At 37.3% G+C, this 22566-nt stretch overlaps 3 protein-coding genes across 5 annotated transcripts; 1 reads left to right on the forward strand and 2 right to left on the reverse strand.

The window, feature by feature from the left end:
- Positions 1-6452: 6452 nt before the first annotated feature.
- Positions 6453-12481, reverse strand: LOC147274343 (Tetratricopeptide repeat (TPR)-like superfamily protein). 2 transcript variants are annotated; one of them, XM_086256816.1, is made up of 14 exons: positions 11925-12481; positions 11453-11578; positions 11164-11233; positions 10518-10631; positions 10241-10324; positions 9771-9821; positions 9485-9514; positions 9271-9333; positions 9074-9139; positions 8584-8712; positions 8290-8325; positions 7803-7922; positions 7458-7628; positions 6453-6740 (listed from the first exon to the last, which is right to left on the reverse strand). In XM_086256816.1, exons 1-14 carry the CDS (start codon positions 12344-12346, stop codon positions 6630-6632), a joined length of 1593 nt encoding a protein of 530 aa, XP_086112942.1. In that variant the 5' UTR covers positions 12347-12481; the 3' UTR covers positions 6453-6629. The 2 variants fall into 2 exon arrangements, with proteins under 2 accessions (XP_086112942.1, XP_086112941.1); XM_086256815.1 differs by having other exon boundaries at positions 7458-7631.
- A 1256-nt stretch (positions 12482-13737) lies between these two features.
- Positions 13738-18198, reverse strand: LOC147274344 (Ypt/Rab-GAP domain of gyp1p superfamily protein). 2 transcript variants are annotated; one of them, XM_086227881.1, is made up of 5 exons: positions 17706-18198; positions 16515-16650; positions 16352-16401; positions 15512-15565; positions 13738-15319 (listed from the first exon to the last, which is right to left on the reverse strand). In XM_086227881.1, the coding sequence occupies exons 1-5, from the start codon at positions 17939-17941 to the stop codon at positions 14068-14070; spliced, it is 1728 nt and encodes a 575-aa protein (XP_086084007.1). In that variant the 5' UTR covers positions 17942-18198; the 3' UTR covers positions 13738-14067. The 2 variants fall into 2 exon arrangements, with proteins under 2 accessions (XP_086084007.1, XP_086084008.1); XM_086227882.1 differs by having other exon boundaries at positions 17412-17706.
- Positions 18199-20550: 2352 nt separating this feature from the next.
- On the forward strand, positions 20551-22431 carry LOC147274345 (uncharacterized). Its single transcript, XM_086227807.1, has 3 exons — positions 20551-20684; positions 21133-21307; positions 22118-22431. The coding sequence occupies exons 2-3, from the start codon at positions 21156-21158 to the stop codon at positions 22191-22193; spliced, it is 228 nt and encodes a 75-aa protein (XP_086083933.1). The 5' UTR covers positions 20551-20684; positions 21133-21155; the 3' UTR covers positions 22194-22431.
- Positions 22432-22566: the final 135 nt, after the last annotated feature.

Raw genomic sequence — 22566 nt, forward strand, 5'->3', positions numbered from 1 at the left:
AGTTTAGGAAACTAGAGAAAAGTGTGCACAAGTATTTCCTAGTAGCTTTAGGAAATATTTCTCTTTAGTATTCCTAATTGATTTAAGGTTAGATTTAGGAAAGAAAGTTCCTTTCTCTATTCTAGAAAGTTTAGGCTATCCTAATAAGTTAAGGAATGTAATCAGCAGCTTATATATATAAATAGGCTTGTTGGAATTTCTTCAGAAAATATATAAGGGACAGAAACAAAAAGGGCCAAGAGTGATAGAGAAAAGGGAAGCTCGGGTTTTGGGGATTAGTTAGGGTTTTCAATAGAATCTTGTAATCTCTTTCTAATCTTCATAGTGCAGCTGTGATTCTCTAAAGATCACACGGGGACGTAGGCAAAGTTAGCTGAACCTCGATAACAAATCTTGTGTGTGTTTTACAATCTTTGTTTTCTCTTATTATTTGCATAACATCTAAGTATAAGTCCATCAATAATCAAGATCAAAGCACTTAGGGACATAATAAACAACAATTGGTATCAGAGCCTAGGTTCAGGTGATTGGCGATGGCGAAGGAAGTAGAGGGTAGCAAGGTCTCATTTGTTCCTTACAATGGGACGGGCAGCTTTTCTCTATGGAAAAGAAAGATGAAAAACGTCCTTGTCTCCTAGGGTCTTTTAGCAGCAATTGGTGGCAAAGAGAACAAGCCAACAACTATAGCTAACGACTGGGACGACATAGATGGAAGGGCTAAGAGTCTGATTGAACTACATCTAGGAGACAGTGTTTTACGCAATCTAGATAAAGCTCCCACAACCAAGGAAACTTGGGAAAATCTGGAGAAGATGTATCAAGGGAAGACTCTGACAAACAAGCTAATGTTGAGAAGACAACTGTATGTACTTCACATGGAAGAAGGTTCAGATTTCAGTGAACATGTTGCTGTGTTCAAAGATCTAGTCAATGTTTTGGCTAAACTGGATAATAAGCTAGATGATGAAGAGAAGGCCATACTCTTGCTAGGAACGCTACCTCCTTCAATGGATCACTTTGCAACCACTCTCTTATATGGGAAGGACACCGTAGGAACAGACCAATGCATAGAGAACATTAAATCGTTCATTAAGATGGACAAGAATAAAGAAGTGAATCAGTCACAAGGTCTCTATGGAAAGGGCAAGAAAAAAGAGAGGGGTCTTTCTCAAACTAGGCATAGTAAATACAGGAGAGGGCAAGAAAAAAAGAGGGGTCTTTCTCAAATTAGGGATAGTAAATACAGCAATAGAGGACGATCCAAATCCAAGGGAAAAGGAAAAGGAAAAGATTCTAAAGGTTGCTTCACTTGTGGTTCAACGGATCACTGGAAGAAAGATTGTAAAATCTGGAAAGATAGAAAGGCAAAGCATGCTGCAGGAAACTCAAATACAACCAATTATTTGACGATAGAAGAAGATGAAAGTGACGTTGATGTTCTTGCAGTTTCAGGTTCCGATGCCCCAGGTACTTGGATTTTGGATAGTGGTTGTTCTTTTCATATGTGTGCCCAAAAGACTTGGTTTGACACATATGAAGAGACAAATTGTGGAAGAGTTGTGATGGGGGATGATTCATCGTGTAAGATCCAAGGTTTGGGATCTATCAAGGTTCGAATGTATGATGGAGTGATTAGGACACTTCAGAAAGTCAGGTATGTGCCACAAATGAAGAAGAACCTAATCTCTTTGGGAACTCTAGACAAGACCGGTTACAAGTACCATTCTGAAGGCGGAAATATTAGAGTTATCAAAGGATCACTTGTGGTTATGAAGGGCACATTACAGGCTAACTGTTTATACATGCTTCAAGGGACTACAATCATTGGTGGAGCCGTAGTTACTACTGTGGAGGACAAGACTGAGCTCTGGCATCAAAGGTTAGGGCATATGAGTCAAAGAGGTTTGCAAGAACTACACAAGAGAAAATTGCTAGAAGGTATTGGTGAATGCAAGCTAGAGTTCTGCAAATATTGTACTCTTGGGAAGCAAACAAGGACTACATTTAAGTTGACAAATAGTGGAAATCGAAGCAAGGAGGTGCTGGAGTATATTCACACAGATGTGTGGGGTCCTGCGCCGACCATGTCAAAAGGTGGAGCCAAATATTTTGCTACTTTTCTAGATGATTTCTCAAGAAAATTTTGGGTCTATTTTATGCATGCAAAATCTGAGGTTTTCACTAAGTTTAAGAGTGGAAAGCTGGTGTGGAGAACCCAACTGGGAAAAAGATTAAGTTCCTGAAAAGTGACAATGGCGGTGAATATAACAGCAATTAATGGTGGACACGGTACGGTATGGGACGGTATGAGCCCCATACCGATACCATACCGAAATTTTTATTCGGTACGGTATCGGTACAGTATTGACATTTTTAAAACTGGTACCATACCATACCAGTGTTCTATGGATTCGGTATGGTTTCAGTATGTGCCAACATTTTAAACTTCTTTTTTTGTTGTCAAAAAACAACATTTAACAACCAAAAAGACATACTCTCAATCCCTTGCACTTTTATTCTTACATATTAATTGTCAATCATTTGCTAGTAATTGTCTAACTCTAATATTACATTGTAAATATTTGACTGTATAGAATTAGAAATCACAAATAATAACAGCATAGAATAGAATGCAGTGTGCACTGAGTTATTCAGTTACAACTTACAAACAAGAAATATTTTTTCTCAACCAAAAGATAAAACAAAACCCAACCTGACAATCCTCAAAGCCAAAATAGTTAAGCCTTATGGCTTATTACAAAGTACAAACAGTCAAAAACAATAGTAGTACTTAAGCCTTACGGCTTATTAGTTATTACAAGCAGTCAACACAAATACACAATGGTAGTTAGTACTTAAGCCTTATGGCTTATTACAAATAACTAAGACAAATACACAATAATAGTTATTACAAACAATAAACACTACTTAGTTAGTACTTGCATGCTGCAACATCACCAAACAGTCTACACTATTTTTTCTTTCCCTTTGCCCAAATAGCCACTAATATGGCAACACCTAATTAAAAAAATATTAAATATAATTCGATACGGTACGGTATATTACGGTATTGAAAGTTTCATACCTATACCATACCGATTTACAATCGGTACGGTACGGTATCGATACGGTATGTAATCGGTATTATTTTATGGTATAAAATTGACACGGTACGGATTCGGTTTCGGTATTTCGGTAGTAAATGCCCACCCCTAACAGTAATGTTTTTCTACAATATTGCAAAGATGAAGGTATTACAATATACTTTACGATGAAGAGAACCCCCTAACAGAACGGAACTGCAGAAAGGATGAATAGAACTCTCATGGAGAGAGAAAGAACAATGAGATTTCATGCCGGTTTGGCTGAGAATTTTTTGGCAGAATCTGTCCATCATGCTTGTTATTTGGTAAATCGATCACCATCAAGAGTTCTTGACTTTAAATGTGCATAAGAGGTATGGTCTGGAAAACCTGTTCATTATTCTACATTAAAAGTGTTTGGTTGTGCTGCATATGCTCATATTCCTAAAGATGAGAGAACCAAACTGAAACCAAAATCACTCGAGTGTATATTCCTCGGATTTCGAGAAGAAGTGAAATGATACAAGTTGTGGGATTTAGTCAACAAGAAGATTATCCTCAGCAGAGATGTTGCATTTGATGAAAAAACTATGCCGTTAGGTAAGGACAAGACAAGTGAGGTAAATAAGACTATTGTTGAGCAAGAAGCAATCCCAATTCCCATTAATCACAATTTTAGAGATGATCAAGCTCAAGAGGAGCCAATTAATCAAGGTGAGCAAGTTGATCAAGTTAATGGGAATGATCAAGAAGAAATAAAGCAACAACAGCAGTCACCAGTGCAGGCTCAGGTGGAACAATCACCTGTTCGGATCCAAGACTCCCCGGTCCATTAAACACCTGCACAAGGATTCCAAAGATGCATATCACTAAACAAACCCAAGAGAAACGTTGGTCCTCCAAAGAAGTTTGGGTTTGAAGAAGGCGTAGTTAATTATGCTTTAAACATAAGTCAAGGAGATCGAACTACATATCAAGAAGTTATAGCAAGCAGGGAGCGGGAAAGTTGGTTGGTTGCTATGACTGAGGAGATGGAATCTCTGGAAAGGAACTTAGTTTGGGAGTTAGTTTCTAAACCCAAAAATAGAAAGATTGTTGGCTGTAAATGGGTGTTTAGAAAGAAGGAAAGACTACATGAAGGTGAAGCCATGAGGTTCAAGGCACGGTTAGTGGTCAAGGGTTACTCGCAGAAGAAGGGGATTGATCATGATGAAATATTCTCTCCGGTTGTCAAGCACACTTCCATCAGGTTGTTGTTGTCACTAGCAGCCCAACAAGACATGGAGATAGAGCAGATGGATGTTAAAATAGCTTTTCTTCATGGTGATTTGGAAGAAGTTATTTATATGGCTCAACCAGTTGGATTTGTCGAAACAGGAAAGGAAAATCTGGTTTGTAGATTGAAGAAATCACTTTATGGTTTAAAGCAATCTCCAAGGCAGTGGTATAAGCGTTTCGACTCATACATGCTGAAAATTGGTTTTAAAATGTGCTTATTTGATTGTTGCGTTTACCATCATGTGTTCAAGGATGGTATGATTATACTACTACTGCTTTATGTAGATGACATGCTGATTGCATACCAAAATATGTCAAGAATTCAAAGATTGAAGGCACAACTGAGTAGTGAATTCGACATGAAGGATCTGGGAGCTGCACAAAAGATTCTTGGAATGCAAATTAGGAGAGACAAAGAAGCGGGAAGAATATGGTTGTCACAATCAAGCTACATTCAGAATATATTAGAGAGATTCAATATGAGTGGAGCAAAGCCTGTGTCTACTCTACTTGCTGCGCACTTTCAGTTGAGTGCATCACAAAGCCCAACTACAGAAAAAGAGTTGGAAGATATGAAGAAGGTTCCATATGCATGCGCAGTAGGGTGTCTCATGTACACTATGGTTTGCACTAGGCCTAATTTAGCTCAAGCACTAAGGGTAGTTTCCAAGTATATGGCAAATCCGAGTAAACAACACTGGGAGGCAGTGAAGTGGATTCTTAAATATTTGAAAGGTACAAAAAGCTTTGGGATTTTGTTTGAAAAGCAGAAAAAGAAAGCATGTGTGCTAGGCTATGTGGATGCTGATTATGCAAGAGACTTAGACAAAAGAAGGTCCACAACAGGTTATGTCTTCGCTTATGGTGGTGGGCCGATCAGCTGGAGGGCTACGCTGCAATCAATTGCAGCTTTGTCTACTACTGAAGCAGAGTATATTGCTTTAGCAGAAGCAGGGAAAGAAGCAATATGGCTGAAAGGTTTAGTTCGTGAGTTCAGCTTAAATCAAAAGTCATTGATGATCAAGTGTGATAGTCAGAGTGCTATATACTTAGCCAAGAATCAAGTGTTTCATGGAAAATTGAAACACATTGATGTTCACTATCATCGAATTAGAGATTGGGTTAACTTAAAGGAGATATAGTGGAGAAAGTTCATACAACAGAAAATGCTGCAGATTGCTTCACTAAGCAGGTCACAACAGATAAGTTCAGGCATTGCTTGAACTTAATCAATCTTGTCACATGCTAAGAAATGGGTGTAGCACCTTCTCACCTGAGGTGCAATAAGACAAGAAGACACTTGCCAAGGTGAAGATTCTTGGAGTTTGTTTAGGGTTACTTCAAGAAGTTCAAGACATCTTGAAGGTTGCAGCAGTTATTTCAGTGGTTCAACTCATCAAGGTGGAGATTGTTGTGTTTGACTCATTGAAGTTCTAGTTGGTTTTAGGATTCCTAATTAGTTTAGGAAACTAGAGAAAAGTGTGCACAAATATTTCTTAGTAACTTTAGGAAATAGTTCTCTTTAGTATTCCTAGTTGATTTAATGTTAGATTTAAGAAATAAAGTTCATTTCCCTATTCTAGAAGGTTTAGGCTATCCTAATAAGTTAAGAAATGTAATCAGCAGCTTATATATATAAATAAGCTTGCTAGAATTTCTTCAGAAAATATATAAGGGACAGAAACAAAAAGTGCCGAGAGTGATAAAGAGAAAGGAAGCTCGGGTTTTGGGGATTAGTTAGGGTTTACATTAGGTTCTTGTAATCTCTTTCTAATCTTTATAGTGCAGCTGTGATTATCTAAAGATCACACGGGGACGTAGGCAAAGTTAGCCAAACCTCGATAACAAATCTTGTGTGTGTTTTATAGTCTTTGTTTTCTCTTATTATTTGCATAGCATCTAAGTATAAGTCCATCAATAATCAAGATCAAAGCACTTAGGGACATAATAAACAACAAACCCAACGCGATGCAGGTCAGTTATGGGATGAGATGCAGGACATTAATACATGCATCATCTTTAAAAGGGGGATGAAAAGAGCTGCAATTGAGTGTAAATGCTAGAAGATAGAAAAGAGAAACCAGGTCTGCACTCGAGTAAAATAATCTCATTATGCAAAGAAAAATTGTATTGAAGGCATCCAAAGTTTATAAATATACAGATTTTATTTGACCAAGTCATTCTCAATACAAAAATTATACATTCACCCAAACCAAAATCGAGGAATTGATGATACATTAAGAGAAAAAAAAATTAGAAAAGAAAAAATCAGCCTGTTACAATACCTGCCAGAACCTCACTCTTACCACGTGCATAGATTGTGTAAACTAGACGGATTGCATCAAGCCATCCATCAAGGAATTCCCATGAATCAGCAACCTGGAGGAATGATGAAATTTCACATTAGGATGGGTTTCTAATATACAAATAGCAATGCTTTCTATCCACTTTTTATGCATTTGACAGCACCTGTAGAATTATAATGATCTGTTGACATCAATAAAGAATCAAAGAACAGCTTTCACTTTTTAATCATCTTGCAAACTAGAAACAATAAATTTCCTGAGGCGGTGTTTTACAACAGAAGATATTAAGAGTATTAGCAATTGACGGTGCATGAAAGTTACCTAATATTGCAAAGTCATATGTTAAAAGGATGTAAAAATCATATATTTCTCTCTTGCTTGGTAAAGCTAAGGTATTTTTTGCTTAAAATTAGCAAGCTCATGTTTTCATAAATTTGCTTGCTTGACCAGCAATGATGCAATATATTTCCTGATTCCTGACAGTAAGCTTTTTAACGAAAGCAAGCTTGACCAAAAATGACCAATGAAAAACTTAAAAGCATTGACTTAACTTATAGATAGGATTAGAAGCATTGACTTAACTTATAGATAGGATTAGAAGAGAGAGAAAGATTTCCACTGTTTCATAACAACTCAAACTCATTTCCATACCCTATTCAAAGAAATCATAGCATGCAAAAGCTGGATATGGCCTCTGTATCTAAGACCTATCAATTCTTAACTTGGAATACAACATGACATCATTCTCTTCATAGAAGGGATTCTCTGTGTAACAAAAGATGATCCTTACCAGATAGACAGGTCCATGAATAGTATCAATGCAGAGGCCCGCACCAGGTGGTAAAGTCAGATCACCACATGCGGAAACAGAAATGATATCTGGAACGTCAACTTTTATAGCTGCGTCTCCTGGTCTGCCAGAGCCACTTTGGGGTACTTGTTTTTGCTCACCTTTGCTAACCTGCTGAAGGGAAGTAGATGAAGAATAGAAAGGCAACAAATAAGTAATTAATAAATAAAGAATATACCTGCAGCACAAGCAACATATTTAGCCAAGCTACACTTAATTGTGTGATTAGTTGTGCAGATAATTTTTCTTTGCTTCCTATACACTAGAAAACTGGCAAAGAATTACCTGGTGAAGCCCTTCATGATTCAAAATAAATTGTGATCGTTTCCAATCACTATGAGGTGCAATTGGCTTCCCCACTGGTGGTGCAGTAAGATATCCAACTTTAAGATACGGTAAAGGAAGCTGTAAAAATTGAGTTCTATTAGTATTACCATGTAAGGGAAAAAATTGCCCAACCCACAAGAATTAAGAAGGCAACAAAATATGACCACTGAGAGTTTTGGGACTGAATGATTTAATCCAGCCAAGGTTACTGATCATTAACAAAAGCTAACCTAAAAAACAATTTAGAAAGAAATGTTTACTAGTATGCAAAGAATTACATAGGAATTAAAATGCAAAACAAGAATGCACATCACACATGGTTCCCTAATAAAGACCATCTCTAACAGAGAACAGCTAGAGACCAATCTCATAAGTCATAACTGACCAAAAACTATTTATACAAAATTTTAGGGGGTTTATTGAAGAAATTGGTATTAATGCTTACCATGGATCGCACCAGCCGCAAGGCACTAGTGTAAACCTGTAAGTAATTAACATCACACAAAAACTTTAGCATAAAATGAAATCAAAGTATACATCCTCAAACATCAAAGGAGAAATAAAATCAAGTGATATGTGGGGCTTGACTTGAATGGGTAATGTCTAGATTCGTGTCAAAATTTTGTTACCTAGTTGTGAAAATGTTTGAATTCATGAATAAGGTACCCATAGTCTAGATCAGCTTACCTATCTGATCCAGAAAAATATCAAATGAAGTAGGAAGCCATGGGATGCTTACATTGTAATTTGGTTTCAAAGCATGAGCAGCTGCAATGTAGATAGCAGATTGACTGTACAACTCATTAGGTGAAACTTCTTTCAGATTTCCAGATCCCCCAGTTCGTAGTGTGTCCTCCGCTAATCCATACTGAAAGTTGGAACAAGACCAAGTTTGGGTAATTCAAGTTAGCCAGGATTATTAGATACAAGATTAGTGATGTCCTGTTATCCAGTGCAGAGGAAACTGAGAAGATATTTAAGCTATGAAGTAAATATCACATTATCCTAAATTATTAGGAGCAAACTGACCAATACAGTTCCAAGGTTGTAAATTGCTCCATGAAAGTAGGAACAAGACCAAGTTTTGGTAATTCAAGTTACCCAGGATTATTAGATAAGAGAATTAGTGATGTCTTGTTATCCAGTGCCGAGGAAAAATGAGAAGATATTTAAGCTAAGAAGTAAATATCACATTATCCTAAATTATTAAGGATAAGTAGCAAACTGACCAATACAGTTCCAAGGTTGTAAATTGCTCGATGGAAATCAAACTGTAACTGAATAGCAGCACGGAACTGCACCAGAAGAAAATGAAGCAAGTCATAAGAGTATATATAAGGAGGAATTACAACTCAGACGTGAATAATTTGCTGGATTCCCTCCACATTCACCCAATCATTCTGATGCCACCAAACAACTATTATACCTTACTAATTGCAGTTCTTACGATTGTTTGCTTTTCTCGTGCAGGCACAATTGCGCTGAGTTCCTAAATTGCATAATTAAATACTAATAAAAAATCAAATTGTAGTTCATGACACAAAACATAAGTACAAGCCACGTAAGGGGAAAATGCAATAAGATTTTCTTTCTTCTAAAAAAGTTAAATTAAGAGGCAATGCTAATGCAACTTAAGATACCTGCAGAGCAAGTCCCCAGTTGTTCAGTGCCTGAAATATATATCACTAGGAGTTAGTACTAAGGAAAGAAGAAAACAAAAGGCAATTAAATTTATTTATTTTTTTCTTTCAGCAAATCAGAAGGGTTTCATAACTCTCTTTGGAAGAGTGTTTCATACTAGTCAATAGCATTAAATGAACAGAATCATATAAGAGGAAACAACTGTATAAGAAGTTGGTTTTCTTGGATATCATAAGAAATTGGAAATTTGGAATAAGCCTAATACAATAATTTATTGAGTCCTACCTGGGGACTGTTCCAGTTGAGCAAGACAGCTTTTTCATAATTTTTCGTAGCCTGCAAATAAAGTTAAAAGATGGTAAAAATCACTTTACTTATTTGACGCTATGCTTTTTCTTCTGGAAAATTCAAGTTGATTATGATTTAAAGAGAATAAATAAGAACTAGCCCCACTTGATACCAGAACCACCATATCTAAAGAGAAGCAAAATTGCTTTAAGCAACAATGACTCCTAAAGCTCACGAAGGTCACCCACACTTAACAATATAACAAATGAGGCAAATAACAAAGTAGCAGATTGTTTCACAATGCTATTCCCATAATATTAAAGTCACATCCAGCTACCTAGTCTCAGAGACTCAGAGTTGCCACAACAGCAACAGCAAATATTAACAAGGGCAATGACCTTCTTTAAGACAAGGAAAAATGAAAATGAATAATTTGCATGGTTGAAGTAGTAAAATTATAGTCTAACCTGCTTCCACAGCTCTTCAGCTTCCTTTGTGCGACCACGCATTTTTGCCCGATCAGAGATTGCAATAGCCCAATTATAGAAAGCCTGGCAAGTAGTAATAACACATAAGTCAGATAATTAATAAGAAACTATAGAATGCTCATCCACATACATATACACACAAACACATCTTCTAGGTGTTAGTTTTGTAAGGTGCCCCCAAGCTTAACACTTTTGAGATTGCTAGTTTCACTAGCCATTTGATGAGATTATGTTGCAAAAGGATATGCACACATACATCATGAAGCGTTGGGCACAGACGGGTAGCCTCATCATATTTTTTGCAAGCCTCCTCAAGCAAAGCATCCTTAGAAGGAGAAGTGGAATCTGGACTAACATTATCTGCACTTTCCTGCATGCCAAATGAAAATTATTTAAACAGTAAATTCACTCTAATGCACTTAAAAGTAAGACAAAATGTTCTTAAAAATAAGAATTACAATCAGCATTCCCATTATGATATCATATATAGAGAAACTGAAATATGTAATGTAACATACAGAAACTGAAACATGCAACGGTAGATTATTGTGGTAGAGAGCCAATATATCCAAGGTACTTTTAGCCTTTTTCCATTCCAAACATATGACCCAGCTGGAAAATGTTGACTTATGTAAAGTGACTGATTTTCTCTTGCTTAGAAAACAAAATACAGAGTTAAAAAAAAAAAAACAAAAAAAAAAAAAACAAAGTTTCAATGAGCATATTATTCTTGCCAATAATGTGCCTCCAAACACTTATAAAACAACATCATTCTCACATATGTATTTCTAAAATAGTTTAATTGTCACAGAAAGCCATCTGGTTGAAATTCGAAAAGCAAAAGAACAACTATATCCAACGCCTGTTTTTAATAGTAAATCAAACAAAAGAGTATCTCAAACCTGAAGAACCAATGCCCAATTGTATAGCGCATCATAGTCTCCAGGATTTCTCTCTATTGCACTAGCATACCTACATAATTGAGGTACAAATTACAATTTCAGGAAAACAAGACTCCAAAATAGGGGGGTGGGGGGAACCCTGTGATTGAAAACATCACATAGTTCCACAAGAAAAAAAAGATCGTGTGCATTGCAAGCAATTTAAGCTTTGTTTCAGTAGTAAACTATAAAATTATACTATCACCAGAAAAACTGACAAGTAAAGGAAAGAATAAAGAAGACAGCACACCTCTTGGCAGCAAAAGTAAGAACCCGTTGGCGAGATCGACCGTCATCGTCAGTACCTGTGACACTATTGATCAACTCCATTGCAGCATTGTTCTGCTCTGAGTTCTGTTGCTGTGGGCTTTCTTCACTGATACAATTCAAAGCCACAACTTGGCAAATAAGTTGTTGGTAAATGATTAAAAAAAAAGAAAGGTGATCCACTAGAATGAACATACAAAACTTAAACTTTTACTGGCCCAAATGCAATTCATGGACAAAAAATTTAGTTCAAAGCTAAAACTGATAAATTTCGTCAAAAGACAGACATGAAATTGGATCACACCCAATTCGAAGTTGAAACTTTAATCATTGTTTGAATAAACCCAATTAGAAGTTGGAGACAAATATTATCAATTGGAGTAATTGAACCAAAATTCAAGCATAAAAAACAGAACTTGAAGGCAGAAAATAAAACAAAATGAAGGAAAGAAAACCTGTAACTGTAAGGCGAGCTGGAATCATTAGCGGGGTCGTTTCCTTGGTCACTTTTCAAGCCACTAAGCAACTCTCTCATTGTGAATGTACGGCTCCCTTCGTCTTTTTTCAGCTCTGGGCGCGCAGTTCCTTGGCCATTGGATTGGATCGAGGTTTCAATGACTTCGTCCACCTTCGGATCTGCAGCATCGGTTGCCACCACTGGTTCTGGTTCTTTGGGTTGAGCTTCAGGTTGGGTTTCTGCAACTGGGTAGGGTTTAGATTCGGTTTCCGGCACTGGCTCTGGTTCAGCTTCAGGTTCTGGCACTGACACTGGCTCTGTTGTAGCTTCGGGTTCGGGTGCGGTTTCCGGATTCGTTGTCGGGTCAGGATGGAGTCCGTTCTGGGAGTGGGGTTCTTGTTCTTCATGGGTTGTGGACATTGTGGGAGATGGGAGGAAGAGCGCTCAGATTTCTAAGACTGATGATGGTACGACTGAGAAAACAGAGAGAGAAGTTGTAGGGAGAATGAGAGATCCGTTCTTCAAAGAAGGAAAGCAAAATCAAAATTAAGCAGCCATCGGATCGAGGAGAAGTTAAATTGTCAAATAAAATAACCAAGTGATTAACGTACTTACCTCTATTTCATAAACAGTAAAAATATATCGGTAAATTGGCAGAGAATGGTTTTATACTTTTATGACCGTAAGACAGCTATTACTAATCCATCTATATTATAACTTATAATATGTATAGATGTCTGTCATACTCATAACATGTGTATAGGTGTCAGTAAGAAAAAATTCAAACGAGGGAAAATTTTTTTTTTTAAATATTGGATTTTATTAATAAACAAAATCAATTAGAATAAAATTCATAAGCCATAAAGGATTACCCTTTAATTAAAAGAACATACCACGTTCCTTGAACATAAAGCAAGCAATTATATTACACTATAACTATAACGACCGATAATAAAAATTCAAAAAATTGGCTAGAACGACCGATAATAAAAATTCAAAAAATTGGCTAGAGCCAACAATGATCTAACCTTCTCTGCCGGATGATTAATCATTAAGCATGCTTCAAGATAGCCTCACTCCATAACAAAAGACAAATAACTCACATTTAAAGCAAATTGCACGCCATGTTTGACTACTAAAAAACTCAATACAAGAAATTCTTTAATCCCCAATCGATCATAGTTTTGATAATTAAATCGCAGTCATTATTGAGTAATTCAGGAAAACCACATCAGGCTTCTTGTTGATTGCTCTATATCCAGAATCTTTCCTTCTCACTTCAAGTATATGAAATACAACGTAGGCTTAGGAAAGGCATGACCATAGTTGTTGAAACAAACTAGAGTTTAGGATGAAACTTTCTAAGATTAAGAAAGGGACAAACCCTCTTTAAGATTAAAAAAAAAAAAAAAGGACAAACCCTCTCTATGATCAAGAAAAAAATGTAGGGTAAGAGATGATTTATAAATTTGAACTTTTTAGTCCGAATCCTCACAGGCTAAAGAAAAAAAAAAAACTCGAATTTTTTTAAAAAAAACCTTGAATTTAACCTTTACAGTGTTTGGAAAGAGAACATTTGTGAAGTTTCACATGAACGGTTGAAAGAAAGATTTCCTTTTCGATTGGGAAAAAAATAAAAAATAAAAATCGAAATGGGGGTGGAATGTAAAAGCCCCAACTACATCTTCATGAAAGAGAATTGAATAATGGGCTGATCAAAGGTGTTAGCGTTGTCAATAACCATACCATGTAAAACATGAGGCAAGGTCAATTGAAAAGCACGTAAGATTAAGAAACACAAAAGAGAAGCATAAGACTGAGAGCTGAAAATACATTACGAGTCCCAGTCAGATTGAGATTTGCTCTGAATTACTAAATCTGCATTGCTGCCACAATCACTCAGGATCAGCACCGAGTGCGGGCAATACATTTATATTATAAATCCCATAATTTACTCCAATACAGAAATTGCCTCTATCAGATGCTTGTTTCAAGCAGTGTGGAATGACCTCAAAGATCCCTTAGTTTTAAAGGGATCCTCAGCAGGTGCAACAACAAATAAAAGAAAAAGGGAAAAGGGAATCGCGGAACAAGAAAGCAAAGAAAACCAGAGCCCCCTTTGCTTTTACAATTGGGTATTTCTAAATCTTGTCGTGAAGGGTCACCACCAAGTCATGTGCATCATCTAAAAGCTTCCAAACATCCAGACAGCCAGCCATGCTATTGCACTCCCTCATGATCTCTTCCATGCTGCTGTACTTCTCTATTATCAACTTCCTTCTCTGCAGCACGCAGGCCGCTATTGCGTAGAGCAAGAGATCATCGGTAGGAGGGGCTCTCAGCCTCATTCTCCCCCAAGCGGACTTGGCAATCCCCGCCCTGATTGCAGCCTGATCTGCCCACATTACCTCCCAGAGGCAAAGCGTTTGCTCAAAGCTTAACTCCCTCCTGAAGAGAACCACTACCATTCTGTACACAAAAAAGCAATCCTCCGCTTCAAGCTTCTCCAGGTGTCTGTAGAGAGGAATATCTTTGCACTTGATAATCTTGGAAACAAGGCTAAGCTGCCTCCGAATTCCTGCCTCGTCCAGCCGGAAATTATGCCGAGCCTTTTTCATAAATCCCACAAAGCACCAGAAGGCTTCGTGGTCCTCTTCCACCACTGAGAGAATGGGAGTAAGTAGATCACTCATCCCTTGGCAGTAACCAATCTCAGGATCGTACAGAGCATAGGCTTCCAGGATTGCAACTAGGCGAGCAGCATGAAAAATCCTGCTTGGCTCCAAGTGATCATAATCCTTCATCCCGACACTCTCAGCTAATCTCCAAGCCTTTATCTCCAACACATCAGCCTGAGATGGTGCGTAAATCATCCATTCATCATTTGCACGTACAGCATCAAGGCGGATGATTCTCTGCCATGTGGCAAAATCTTCTGCTGTGTGGGATTTGGACTTGTTTTCTACATTGGAGAGTGAGGAATTCTCCTTAGCAGTGTCATCAACATAAGTTTCTTCAGTTCCTTCAGTAGCAAGTAAAGGTTGAGTGATATCAGGTTCTTCAGAGGAATCAGAATCAGTTGACTCTGTATCACCAGCAGAGGCATCTTCACAGGTGACTCCACTCTTCTCACCATCTGCCTCGCATGATTCAGAAGTCTGAACAGCTTGATGGCTGACAGGGTTATCTGGATCCTCAGGCAATAGGCTTCCTTCAGTTGAGATGGATTTCCTGGTGCTTGTAACACCCCCTATTCTAGGAGTATCTAAAACTTGACTAAATTCCCCGCTGTCCTCATTGCTACTATTCCCAGAAGTTTCCTTCAACTTAAAGCTCTTATCACTTTGTAAGAAAATTCTACGGCACTGTTTCCGAAGGTTTTCATATTCTTTTCTGCATTACAAATGTTTAAGAGAATGTGAACAAGGTGAAGAAGGAAAACACACACCAAATAGAGAGAGCAAGAGAGAGAGAGAGAGAGAGAGAGAGAGAGAGGAAGGGAGCCTTGATAAGGAATATGCCCTGGAAAATTTAATAATGGTCACAGATGCATTTGTATAAGAGGCCAAAGAGCTATGACGATACCTCTTCTGCTTTTTAATTGATTCTCTTTCTTCCTTGGAACTGTTCATATCATAGCTGTTGTCAAGAGCAAATCAATGTCAGCGTATGTACAAAGATAAGCTAGCACGCAAGTAAAAATTTCCAGCGCACACACAAAAAGCCAAAAATAAAGGAGCATTATGTAAGTCCATTTTTCTTGTGAGACTACAAGGCAACAGAGGTGAGGTTCCATTTTTCTTTATGCCAAACAACAATCAAAGGACTCAATTATGGCTTCCATTACAACTAGAAAATTAAGCTGGACAAATAAAGAAAAGAAATACAAACAGAAATTCCTTAACAAACTTAACACCATACAGTCAGATGCAGATTTCCGTGCTAACAGCAAGTCAGAGAAAAATTATCCATAAACACAGAAAGGACCATGCATGGGAGTTCATTCCTTACAAAAAAGTTGGACCCAATAAATCAAATACATTGTGGTTCTCACCCCTCCTGAGTGTACCAAATCGTAGGCACTCGGCAATTCACAGGAAACATATAATGAACCAAAGTAAAAATCAACTGTGACGATAGTTCTAAGTGCATGTGATCAAATCACTTGGAACATACAAGAGTGGGACACACCAGAAAAGACAAAGTATAAGCAGGTGATAGATGAAAAGCTCATCATAATTCCTAACAGATACCAGCAAGGCTCCATAGAACAAGCATTCCACAGGAACCAGGCAAACTAATTGTCATTACAGTAACAAGAAGTTCTTAAAAGATAGCTAAATCTTTCTCAATTACACTAGCTAATGTGTATATCACACACAACCGAAAATATTAATGAAATTGTGCAGAGAAGAAAATACTAACACTCCAAGAAGAAATGGCCACACTTCAGCTCGAATACTCGGATCAACGCCCTGCATTAGGAAGTAAGTGATTAATATCCAACAGCTGTAGCACATACAATAATGACAAATAAAACAACTAGAAAGAAAAGGAGAAACAGATCTGACAAAAGTCAATAACATACTCCACTGCGAACTTTCTTCAAGAACTTGACACCACCATCAGTGAGTTTCCCTTCTGGTGTAAATAAACTTTTCCATTGTTTAGGTAGAAGAGCGTGTTTTTTTCTCCTACGGGACCAAGGTGATTTAAGACTACCCCTGAAAATTAACAAAATAAAGGTGATTAGTTTTCAACTTCAGCGCTGGAGGAAAGAAGAATTAAACAAACACAACTAATAATCCAAAGTGGTACATAAATGCAACACAGAGATATTGATGCGCAATTCACCTATACAAATAAGGTCCATTAGAAAAGAACAAAGGGTAATATTGCCACCAAAAAAGAAAGAACAAAATTTGATGGAAAGTACAATGTTAACTACTAAACAGGTACAATGTTAACTACTAAACAGGAAACCCCCGATCATGAAGCATGAAGCATTGTTTTATGAATCAGAGACAACGTAATGAGGGATTTGAGAAACAATATCAAAACAGAATCGGAAGTCCAAAATTGTGATAGGCTAAATCCGAATAAACCCCAATTTCATTTCCAGCATTCCTAAACTTAATGCAAGTATAAAAGACACAGTTCCAGCCCACCAATAGTTAAGCAACGAAACAATAATAAGAATCTGAATCCCACAGAGAGAGTGGTCAAAGAATACTAGGGATAAGTAGCTGAACATGACATTTTGGACACAAAGGAATCAACTGGATACTTCCAGATCGGGATCTAAGATCGCATATCAAAAATTAAAATAGAGAAACCTTCGTTGGTTGCTCAGAAAACATGAAAATGAAACAAAAATCCCAGCTTTCCTCCCAATTAATACAATTTCTAAGTAACGAAATAGAGTGTAAGGGGAGAAATTTAAGGGAAAAGATAGTGGGGGAGAAGAGGAACAGTGAAAACTCACCGATCAGTGGAAACTGGTAAGGAAGACGAGGAGGAACCAACGACTAACAAAACCGATCGCAGATGAATCCACGACGACGACGAGGATGATGACTGTGAAGATGAGGAATTTGACGACGGTTGAGATGAGGGAGAAGAAGTGTGACTCCGCCGTAGGGCTCTCATTAACGGTTTCTGTTGCGTAAGCATATCTATGGTGTATAATCTACCTATGTCTACCTAGCTAAGAATCTAGGGCTTCCAAATTAGGGATTTCGATTTAGTTTTGGGAAATTTTGTTTATGTGTTGCTTTACCTACGAGAGTAGACGACAGTGGCGGCCAAGGCGATACCGGCCATGGCCGTGACGGCGACGGCTAAGCTGACATTGGAAGAAGCAGTCCAAGACCAGAAGCCGCTTCCTCCGCCGACGCCGCCTCCGATGATCGAGGCGCTCCTCCCGCCGCCGCCACCACCGCCACCGGGACTACCCTCCGCGAACACGATCCATTTCCAACCAGCAGCGCCGCCACCACCACCGCCGGAGAGCATCAATGGGCGAACGCACACTCGTCAACTACTATGCTGATTATCACCGACGGCTTTCTTCGTTTGCTTCTCCCTCTCCACCATTACCTAACTGTAACCCTTGCCACTCTCTCTCCCTCCAACTGCTTTTCTTTTTCTCTTTTTAGAGCTTTCGCTCTCTTTCCATGAAAGGCAGAAATTATAAAAAAAATGATTATATTTTATTGCGATATTATATCCATATCTCTCTCCCCCCTCTCTTTAGTCTCTATCTTCGTATGCAAATCTCTCTCTCTCTCTCTCTCTCTCTCTCTCTCAGTTGAGAGTGGGGACTGCAAAAGTAGATCGAAGACTTGAACTGGGTCGGAGCTCGGAGCTCACTGCAATGGGCGGACACTTGGGATTTCTGGCCCGGCCCAGTTTGGCCCAATTTCACTCTATTTCAGTATGTGAGGAAAACAACGCACAGGTGAAATCAGAAATCACCTACTCTGAAAGCAACCTTTTAGAAAACATATATATATATATATATTTTTTTTTTACTTTGATAAACAAAAGAAATTATATTTTGGTTGGTATATGTAATAGAAAATGACAAGGGGAGTCTCTAACAAGAAAAATTATAATTAAGACAGGGATGATAATTATATTAGCAGCGTCCAAATTAATGACTTAGCTAGGTAAAAGTGTACAGCAATAGTGATGATGAACCATTAATAACTAACATCATTAACACTTGGAGTTTGGTGGTGAGAAATAAATGTAGTTTGGTGTTGCACTCTAACTTGATTGATAAGATAATGTAGTAAGTTAGTAATCACTCTTTTTGAGGTATATCATAATATGGTATATATTTTTTAGATCATTATTTAGAGCTCATTCATTCAATTAAAAAAAACAAAATTATAAATCATTTAGTTATTTAATCCTTATTATAAATATTACCTTTGCATGAACATTTAAGAGTAATCCGTTTAAATTACAAGACCATATTATAGAGTAAGCTCTCCCCTCAAATATATTGTGGGTGAGTGCCTTATTAAATTACTTTTTTTTTTATCAAGTCTTATTAAGCTACTTACCGATTAATATTTGAGGGATTTCCATAAATTTTTTTACTAAATTTTCTATACAAAAATATGTAATTTCTTAAGAGAAACGTTTGTGGGAAAAGTTGTTTACATAGAGTTAGAGACAATACTAAAATAGCACCGAGGAACACTATTATAATCCATATTTTGCTTATCTTGCTCATACTTGTTTTATACACCATAAAAAATAGACCATTCAGGCCTCAAACCATACCCTATACTTCAAGCCAGTCAAGCATCGATTTGGGATCAAAATCTTAGACCACGGATCACTCATGCATGCCTCGAACCATATACTCTAGAGTCTAGACATCTACCCTATACATATTCAGCTCTTAGCACCAAACCTCATGACAAGAACCCTAAAACTTAGACAATAAGTCCAAATTTGATTGATTCCAATTTTCAACCAAACAATATAATCAATTTCATTCCATACTTTATTCTATTCTAATCCCTAATCCCTATATAATTTTCATTAATTATTGCATCCAAACATCACTTTATAACCTCATTAGTTAGCTTTTTACTCTCCCCCACAGGCACAATGATCTGCATAATTGTGATGTTTCATTTCATTAAAGCATGCTTGATCAAAGTCATTTACTTCAACAAAGTAACAGGTTAAAGAGAAGAAAAAGAAGATACCAACACACAAAAGTCAAAAGACAAGTTGGGTCCATCTTATAAGTGGGATTAAGTAAAGATGGAATTAATCACTTGACACCCAAATACAAATAGGTGAGGAATCACTGGATCAGAATATGCTATGAGCAGCCTACACATGATTATTATGTGCACATTTGTGCAGAGACAGTGGGGAGACCAAACCACTTAGTTTTGCCGGACCACATGCCTTTACTTTGTCTTGAACCTAAACTCATCAAATCTTTATTAAAAATGTCACATGAAGTATGAGGTAGTGAGAACTGAGAACAGAGATTCCTATTTTATTATAATTAATCTTGAAAATGACCAGCAAGAACCATAAATCACACTCAAATCTTATTATTAATGAGAGATTAGTTTGTCAAAGCAAGTTTCAACAAGCTTAAGGTAATTTATTAATTGAAAATTGTGAGTCATTTTGTATATTCCTAAACAAAGAATGGTAGGCCGGTAGGACCGTAGGAGAGTAAATAAAAAGTATTAAAGGAAATAATTAATGATATTGCATATAAAAATTATTTATGTGATTAATTATTTAATTTAGATGATTAAGGTATTGACAGAATTTGGCAGCTACCACTTGGAGGGTTCATCAAGGATGATGCCGTTTATCGCTTTGTTTTGTCCTCTACGAGGGACCAAGGGCCCAGATTCCAGAATGACTAAAACTCATGGTGATCCAAGGGCCCACTAGTAAATAAGTGTTACTAATATAAATGCAGTATTGGGCCTTAAACAGATGGTCCAGACTAATATAAAAGACCCAAGCTTATCTCAAACAACAAATCCTTATATCCTGGGCCAGCCCTGCCTATATTTTACCCAGACAAAGTAACTATATCGATCCGAAGCCCAATTCATGGGTGGGTACACCTTAATATGATGTTCAAACACACACCTGATTGTCTAAATCCCCATCCCTCTTTCCCTCCGTTTGCCTCATCACCAGCACTCTGTGACGAGCAGTCCCAACTCGCAAGTTCTTTCTCAGTCCGATTTTCTGTCAGGTGATCTCTCAGCCGCCGATTTCGGCTTTAAACATTTAGAAATGAATTTCTGAATTGATTTTATACTTGTGTTTGATTTATGGTGTTGTTGTCATTTGAATGATGTGATCTGGTTCAGATTAAGGGTTTATCTTTTCTTTTATATAAAACAAGTCAGTGGCCATGGCTTCCATCTGGGTCAATTTTCTATTAAGATGCTAATTGGTTTGGTTTACTGGGTAATGGGTACTGTATTTGATCACTTTGCTTCTCTGAAGATGATGTGAGTATGAATTTTCTTGTGTTTTTGTTTTCATAATGTCATACTGAATCTGTATAGCATATATATATGTAAGAGACTCAGTGAAGTGATATTCGTCTTCTTAGCTAAGTTAAATAAGACACGGGTTTAAAAACTGCATTTACTAGAGTAAATTGGGAATCATTTTTGCCATGTTGTTGGAATTAGGGTTTGGTAGAAGCACAAGAAGTATGGCTTTAACAAACTTCATACTGACCGTGGCTGGTGTAAGCGCGGTGGTTCTTCTGCTGAGGAGTGATGTGAAACAATCAGCTACCATCTTCAGGCGCAACATCAAACATATCCGTACCTGGCTTGAAGAAGAATCCGCCTCTGCATCCAAGTATCCTCTTCTTATATCTCTTTTTCATTAAAAAAAAAATATTCCCTGTGAATTTGTTGATATATTTGCATATTAGGGATTCAATTTAATTCAATATGTTCCTTGAAAACGATTTAGCTTTACTTTACCATGCTAGTTATGTTCTTAAAATTGTTCAGAGTTGTGATTATCCGCAGATTGCCACACCTGATATGCTTGATAATCAGATTGGATGAAGATTTCTGTTGTTACCATTAAGCATAATTTTCTTTTCTTTTCGAATGGTGCGGGGCCAGTAAGTTAGCAAGTGATGGGTTGAAATTGGTTTGCCTTGTGAGAGATGTTAATTTGATTGATTTTGAAGGGTTTAATTTTTCGAGTGCTGGATATATTTTATAATACTGACTAGGCATCTCATCATACTCATTCCATTGTCATTTTGTTTATTCTTGCTTTTCAGCATTACCCTAGCCTTGCTCTTTTGGTTGGAGTGATGCATTAGTTTTAATAATTTGGAATCAGAATGAACACAAGAGCAGCTTAGAGAAATTTTGAGTTACTCTATTAGTTGGTTCTGGTACTGTCCATGATTAAATAGGCCAAGATTGTTTTGCTATCAAATGATTGTGTAGAGTTCAAAAGACTCGTCCACTCAAACCTAGTAATGGATGTTTGTCCAAGGCTACCACTTGAGTATGATCTCTTAAAAAGTTACCACTTCATGGGAATAATTCACTCTTTTTGCTTTCATTTCTTTGTTTTGTTATCTTTTGTTTGGGGGCCTCTTGCATCTTAAGAGACATTCATATGACTCCATGGATTTTCTTTCAGGGCAGCTGAGAAGTCTACCAAGGAACTGGAATCAAAAGTTTCGCAGAAGGATATCCCCAAGGAAGGCAAGCACTAGTGTCGATATGGGCGCACCTTGGTGGTTCACAGTAGTTGACTGTTCATTTCGTTTCTTAATTTTTGATATTTGGTGGTGTTTCTTTTGGGATAAGTCTTGATCTTTGTCTGGATTTTCTGTTCATAAAATGTCTCATCTAGTTTTTCCTAGTCAATTTTCGGTCTTTAGATATAGATATGTAACTAGAAACCAAGGAGAAAGCTATGCTTTGTTTATCCAAGGTACCCTTTTAATATTAGCGTAAGAGAAACAAAGTTGCACAATTGTGACTTTTCCTGATGAAGCTATTCTGGTAATGCCATAATCCAGCGCACAAGAAAGCTCCATTGTAAAGTTTGCGTGGTTCCATTCTAAACTTTTTCCTAAATCCCAG

The sequence above is a fragment of the Dryas octopetala genome, chromosome 9 (genome assembly GCF_963921425.1).
Source record: "Dryas octopetala chromosome 9, drDryOcto1.1, whole genome shotgun sequence".
NCBI lineage: Eukaryota > Viridiplantae > Streptophyta > Magnoliopsida > Rosales > Rosaceae > Dryas > Dryas octopetala.

Coding starts and splice junctions, on each gene's coding strand:
- LOC147274343 (XM_086256815.1), bottom strand. CDS start 12,346: ATGTCCACAACCCATGAAGAACAAGAACCCCACTCCCAGAACGGACTC. Junction 10,632..11,163: donor ATTGGGCATTGGTTCTTCAG/GTTTGAGATACT, acceptor TTTGGCATGCAG/GAAAGTGCAGATAATGTTAG. Junction 9,140..9,270: donor TAAGAACTGCAATTAGTAAG/GTATAATAGTTG, acceptor CTTCTGGTGCAG/TTCCGTGCTGCTATTCAGTT.
- LOC147274344 (XM_086227881.1), bottom strand. CDS start 17,941: ATGCTCTCCGGCGGTGGTGGTGGCGGCGCTGCTGGTTGGAAATGGATC. Junction 16,651..17,705: donor ACTGTCGTCTACTCTCGTAG/GTAAAGCAACAC, acceptor GTTAATTTTCAG/GGGTAGTCTTAAATCACCTT. Junction 16,402..16,514: donor TGAAGAAAGTTCGCAGTGGA/GTATGTTATTGA, acceptor TTCCTAATGCAG/GGCGTTGATCCGAGTATTCG.
- LOC147274345 (XM_086227807.1), top strand. CDS start 21,156: ATGGCTTTAACAAACTTCATACTGACCGTGGCTGGTGTAAGCGCGGTG. Junction 21,308..22,117: donor GAATCCGCCTCTGCATCCAA/GTATCCTCTTCT, acceptor ATTTTCTTTCAG/GGCAGCTGAGAAGTCTACCA.